This window comes from Atractosteus spatula, chromosome 16 (assembly GCF_055471065.1).
Source record: "Atractosteus spatula isolate fAtrSpa1 chromosome 16, fAtrSpa1.hap1, whole genome shotgun sequence".
Classification (NCBI taxonomy): domain Eukaryota; kingdom Metazoa; phylum Chordata; class Actinopteri; order Semionotiformes; family Lepisosteidae; genus Atractosteus; species Atractosteus spatula.
The window spans coordinates 3,574,400-3,580,967 of NC_142721.1; the positions used below are offsets into that span (position 1 = coordinate 3,574,400).

Here is a 6,568-nt window from a genome sequence, read left to right on the forward strand (position 1 = left end):
GTAAGACAATACACATTGTATTGAGTCTACAGAATACAGTATTTCTGTTTGGAAATATAAACATTTAACCTTCAAACATGCACCAATATTCAGTTATGCTGACAAATGGACGCTGTAATATTTCACTAATCAGTCAAATTTCCAAATGGCAGTTTCTCCGAAAACGTCTCCTATTTGCTATTTGCTATAGTTGCCACTGTGAGGCCAACAACAACTTTGAAAGAACTACAGAGTTTAATGGCTGAGATTGAATAAAATCTGCTTTATTAAAAAATATCCAGAACACTTCACAGAACAAAACTGTATGGAGTCTGCAACATATCACCTGCAAAAGTGTGGCATAATGTGTTGTGGTCAGGTGAGAACAAATTCAAACTCTTGTTTAAAAAATCCAAGCATTATGTTTGGCATAGATCCAATGCAGTTTCTCCCAGAAAAATGCAGTTTTCTCTCCACCATGCTTTACTGTCAAGCATGGTGATGGCAGCATCATGCTACAGGGATGCTTCTTCTTAGCAGGGACTGGAAAAGTTGTAAGGATTGAAGGAAAAGTTGATCGAACAAAGCATAGGCAAATACTAGAGGACAACTTGTTTCAGTATGCTAAATACTTAAAACAGGTGCTAAAAGTCGCCTTTCATCTGGACAATGATCAAAAGCACAAGGGCAATGCTATACTGGAGTGGATTAAGAATAAAAAAGTGAACATTCTTGAGTGGCCCAGTCAATGTCCTGACTTGACATTGGAAAGACTTGAAAGCTGCTGTCCATACATGATCCTCAAGCATGAGAGAGATTGAGCAAATCTTTCAAGAAGAATGGGCAAAAAGGCCAATGTGAAGAGTTTTTAGAGGCTTACTCAAAAAGACTTGAGACTGTAATTACCAAATATTGATTTCATGGGTCTGAATACTTAAGCATTTAATATATTTAAGTTATTACAATCTTCATTTAAATTTGACATAGGATTACATTTATGGTTAGTTATATGCCTTGAGTTGTGTAGGTATTTCTGGAGAGTGTTTAGGGGTAGACAAATCTAGAATGTGTTTGTACATGTGAATCACAGTACATCATGAATGCCTCTGTTTCTTCTTCAGACCTGAACCCAGAGAAGACCCACCAGGAGAAAATGGAGAAAGCAGTACTGGATCCTTCATGGGACATGCCCCTTGACCACAAGATACCCCTCTTCTACCCCAGATCCAGAAACACAGAAACAATCTCAGTATTGTTCTCTCTGCCTTTTCTGAAATGACTGCAAGGCCCTAAAGCCCAATATATTTTCATGGCACTTCATCCTGTGTGGCAGTAGTTAATAATATGCTATCTTCTTCTGGACATAACTGTCTGTGTTCTAATAGTTTGTAGTCTTTTTCTTAAAACTACCTGTGCAGCCTATGTTCCCTATTTCTTCCATTTAAGGTCTCCTACATTACAAGAAAATGACCAAAATTACCAAAAATTCTTTGTAACTAGTTATGGCAATAAAGTTTTGAACTTGAAGAAGCATGAGTCATCCCGTGCTCTAGGGCAAAGCTCAACCTAGACCAGCTGAGCTATGATTCTATTGGTTTTATATCTTAGCTATAAAAGGTTTTATAGCTTTAAATGTTATGCAATGGAGGCTTAAAACTTTAAAATTTTAAACTATAATAATTGAACAAACAACTGGTTCTATTAGTCCATTCAGAACTTCGTTGGGATAGAGCGTAGATGGCTGGTCCAAAACCAGAAATGAGACAAAATTCTCTGTTCGTGTAAGAGTCAATATAATCAGGCACTTGTGTGTCTCAGAGCTCATTCAGAGCACAACTTGCATGTACAAGGCCAGCTGGTTTAATAATTAAGATAAAGAACTTAAACCAAGAGAACCTGAGCTGCACCTATGCAGCTCATTCACTATTTTTTGCCTTAATCAGGAAATCACCTTGTGAATCCCAATGTACAGTAGAATAGACACAACATTATCTAGAGTAAGTGACTTTGGTAGAGTGATTTGATTTCTTGCTGTATACAGTAGATCATTGCACTAACATTTGCAGATTAATTTGAAGACAGGTATCAGCTAAATGACTAATTGTTATTCAGCCCTATGCCTTGAGCTTTGTTCTCTGGTGGTCTGACCACACTATCTTTCTGTCCCTAGCAAATCACGTCTCTCTTTCTATCAGATGGTTGTATGTTACAAAATTGGAACTGTTATCTGTTCTGCATGGTGGTTACCAGTGCAGCATCACAGCTCCCGGGTCCTGGGTTTCGTGGGCTGGTGCACCTTCTGTCTGAAATTTGAATGTCTGCCCAATGCTTGTGTTGGTTCTTTTTCCAGATGTGCAAATTTCCTTCTGACTTCCAAAACATGCCGGCTACATTAATTGGTGTTTCTAAACTGTAACAGAGTAACTATAGCTTGTCTTAGAACAGTATTCCTGCCTTACACCTTGTGTCTTGTGTCTGCCAGAAGAGGCAGTGGCTCACTCTGACAATCTGTAGAATGAAACAGGTTGTGTGCAAGCTGTTTTTGATTCGTAAAGTGGTAATGTACTGTACGTTTTCTACAAACGTGGTAATGTTTTGCAACTATATTGCTGTCATGCAAGTTTTTAGCTGTGGTCACATTTTTTAAAGTTAGGTTTCAACACGTTATTGAGTGAAAAGTGTAAGTATAGGGACAGTTACATGAACTATGTCATTTTTACTGTGTACACATAAAATTTGTTTTTTGAAGAATATTAATACATGGCAAAACTATAGAATTTCAGCTTTTTTTCTGAAATATTAAATTAAACTAAAGTTAGTGTTTTGCCTCAGACCCCTCATTCCATGACTACTTCAAGTCTATGAGCCATTGACTTACAGTAGCAGATTTTAGATATTCCTTCGAGATCATCAGTTACATCATCAATAAAGAGCAGTGGGCCAGTTCCAGAGCCAGCCATGTGTCCTCATAACCCTGACACCACCTCCACTGTGCTACACAGATGAAGTAGTGCACTTAGTATAATTTGCAGTTCCTCTCTTTCTGTCACTTTGATAAAGGATAGTTTTAGTCTCATCTGTCCATAAAACTTTGTTCCAGAACTGTTGTGGCTCATCTGTGTCCTTCTTTGCAAATTAAAATCTGGGCTTTCTGTTGTTAGTGGTGATGAGAGGTGTGTGTCTTTCAGTGTTGCCCTAATAATTCTCCTGTCGAAATATTCTGGGCATAGTGAACTGAGAAACTTTCACACCTGCACTCTGGAGGTTGTCTGAAATCTGTTTGGCTGTTACTTCAGGGTCTTTATTCACATTTCTAATGATTTTTCTGTCATCACCCGCTGCCTTACTCATTCAACAGGCTGGTTTTTGTCAGTTGCTCATTCCTCCAAGAGTTTGCTGTGTGCGTATTTATTATTGCATCCAGCTCTATTTCATTAATTTATTAGTTTGTTAGAAAGTAGTTTTACAAATATCAACTTCATTGTTGGATTTTGAGGATATTGGAGATCACACAATGTCAATACGTTGTGAAGCAATTAAAACAACAAATGTTGAAATACTGTACAATATAAATACAATAGAAAATCCGTTTTTCCAGGGCTGTGTCAAAAATAGCCAGAGCATTTGATCTAAAACACAAAGTTCTTTAACACAGAGACAAATGTCACGTTTCACTTAACTGTGCCAATACCTATGCTTTTCACCGTATGGTATCAGAAAAAAATATATATATGGTCCGGATAGAAAAACAATGATGGAATGTTAAGATTATGTACGCTGTGAGGTGATATTTACTGGCTTGCAAGAATTTCACAACAAAAGAAAAATATCTAGATAGGATTTTGGACCTCCCTTTGTCACATGTGCAAGTTAAGTGATTACAATGTTACAAAGCAAATAGCCAAGTGGAGGACTGAAGTTCCTTGTATCAAACCCTTGGTGTCCTAGTAATAACAGGACCTTTGTGTAGAGTAAACCTGTAATCACGAAAGACTTTAGGAAATGTGTGAAATTAATTAAAATTAGTATTAGTCTTTCCTCTTTGAAAGTCTAGACAAAGCAAAAAAAAAAGACTGAACTATTTCCAATACCATAAATGATCCTATTAAAAATACTCACAGAGGAATTTTCAAAGCCTCTCCCAATTTTCATAATAAAAGCTCAAAGCTACAAAGTCAGTGTGACAAAACAAAGACTTGAAGAATATGTATTTTTATTGAGACGATTCTGAAATTTAATCTGGATTTTATTTGGAGGTGAAGGGGAGCTAAGAGAAGCAAATGGTGCACTGATGTAAAAAGCTTTGAAGGCTGCCCGCTCCATGTTTATTTCAGTGCCATGTCAAAATATCATGTACTTTCCCATGAATATCATGTACTTATCATGTAATTACTCATTTGTGTTGAGAAACAAACCATTTGGCGATTTCTCTATGGGTATAAAGCTACGTAATACAGTGGATAATGCAACTGCTGTTTTCTATAGATTTCCCTCTTTGCATTGCGGATCTCAGTAATGTAATGCAATATGCTTTGGAATTAATGACCAGCCTGTTGTCTTCCCTCTTGCAGTTTGAGTTCTGGTGGACGTCTCTTTTTAATCTAAAACCAAAAAACTTCACTTGTTTAAAAACGTATCCATCTCCTCCCGCGAAATGGAAGTCAAGGTCGATGCCCTCCTGACAGAAAATGGACGTTACCTTTTATATCTTGAATTATCTTGGAAACTAAACACAGTACAGATCTGATTGGGGTCTTGAATTGAATTAAAGAGAGCTCCTTGGACACCCTGTCTGAACCTTTAGATGTTTTAGATGTCTTTCTTAGTACACACTTCAGAAAGAAATATCCAGAATAAAAATGTCAGAAAACACAGATGCAATTTATTGTCTTTCTTCAAAAGTCAGTTTTCTAAGTTGTGGAACATTTAGGATGTCAATTTCCTTTTCTAGGCCTTCTTTAAAATACCAAGTATCATAGAAAAAAAATAAACATTTAAAAAATGAATGTGATTGAAGAAGTATAAAAAATGCATGATTTTTTTATGAAGACAGGCCATTAATTGGTTTTCTCAGCCTTCCAAAACTGTAAAATAATAAAAATAAAGAAAAGAAGAAATTACTACTGTAGTAGTTTAATAATACCAGCCCATCTTATAATGTTTAGTTTTTTTAAGTGTTTTTACACTTTTTTAAACTTGTTTGCACTTATCTGGTATTTTTGGGCTTATACAGTACTCCCTAAATAATAAACAAGTTTAGTAAAATAAAAAAACTATGCATGCGTGCTATAGAAATGAGGGTTTAAGTCTGTGAATGGTCAGAATTCACTGAATGAAAGCTATTTTTACCTATCAGATGAGCTTTTTCTAGAGCCAGTCCATTTGAACTTATAGGACTTCAGCAGCTATCTTTGTTGCAGAATGTTTTGTTTTTATGAACTCATGAATTTTCATAGTAAAATAGTAAAATAAATGCTCTTTCTCAAGGTAAGGTAAAATGTCCTTTATGCATGTTAGCGAAGTTTTATTTTGCAATTATGTTTTGCTGGAGAACCGGTAAATTAGACATGTATTTGCCTGCTTCCCTAAACTGAAATATACCTATGAAAAAGGTTCATTTGATTTATGCTGATGTATCTAGTTCTGAAACAAAATTATGAAAAGCTCAGGTTGTCTTGTATTTTGTGATGTATAGTATGTGATGTTGTATTTTGATTTTGCTAGTAAAAATATATATTATTCAACCAATGTGCAGCTTCTGTCTAAAGTGCTATTGTCAGGATTACACAATTAATTTGTTTGTTTGTTTGTTTGTTTGTTTGTTTATTACGAAATAGTTTCACCGCAGTGAAAACAAACTTAAAGATTGTGTACAGAGGATATTGGACAAAAATTGTATTTGCAATATTTTGAGAAAGGTTAAAAAATGTTGTTTTTGGATATGAAAAGTGTAGCATTGAAAGCAAATACACACACATAGATGGATATGCCTAGCTGGGGCAGATAATATTTAAAACTGTCAGGCTTACAGCAAGTCCTATGTTTTACAACAATATTAATCAGGCTGTTGTGTTGTCTTGGAATTTTATTCTTTCTGTTTACTGTTGCTCCCTGGCTGTTCGCTGTAAACACATTCATTAAAAACTAGTGCAATTTCCTAAATGTTTGAAATTTGTCTTATTGTTTGCAGCAGTATTGAAGAACTGATTTTGTAACAAAGTCATCCTGATTATTTTTTTGTTGGTGAAGCCTTTATTGGTAAAGCTCTTATTGTTATTAAGGCCTGAAAAATTCAGTACATACTATACATGAATAACTAAATGTGAACGTGGACTCTCAGTCAGAGATTTAGTCACCTGATGATGAGATGTGAGATTTAGAGGCAGCAATTGATTTTGTGTTACGTAATCATGCAGCACCTTTGAAACCTACATAAAAGGTTTATATCTGTTTTATTTCAGTAGGTTTATGAGCATTTTCTAAGTACTACACTAAGTACAAAGACATTTAGGAGTGGATATCAAAATCCCTTATGATTGCTCCCCAGGTCACATCTAGGATTTCAAATATTTGCAGAAAGAAACAAGAA

General features: G+C 35.5%; 1 protein-coding gene across 2 annotated transcripts in view; it reads left to right on the forward strand.

Annotated features, from left to right (window-relative positions):
- trim44 (TRIM family member 44) overlaps positions 1 to 6,141 on the forward strand; it is a 59,970-nt gene extending 53,829 nt beyond the window's left edge. Inside the window, exon 6 of one of the 2 annotated variants that reach the window (XR_016094309.1) lies at positions 1,101 to 1,118. Coding sequence is in view for 1 of the 2 variants with exons in the window: in XM_088934714.1 (XP_088790840.1) it covers positions 1,101 to 1,176 (76 nt within the window). In the remaining variant the exon portion in view is untranslated. Of the gene's footprint in view, positions 1 to 1,100 lie in introns of both variants that reach the window. The other variant, XM_088934714.1, reaches the window with a different exon arrangement.
- Positions 6,142 to 6,568: the final 427 nt, after the last annotated feature.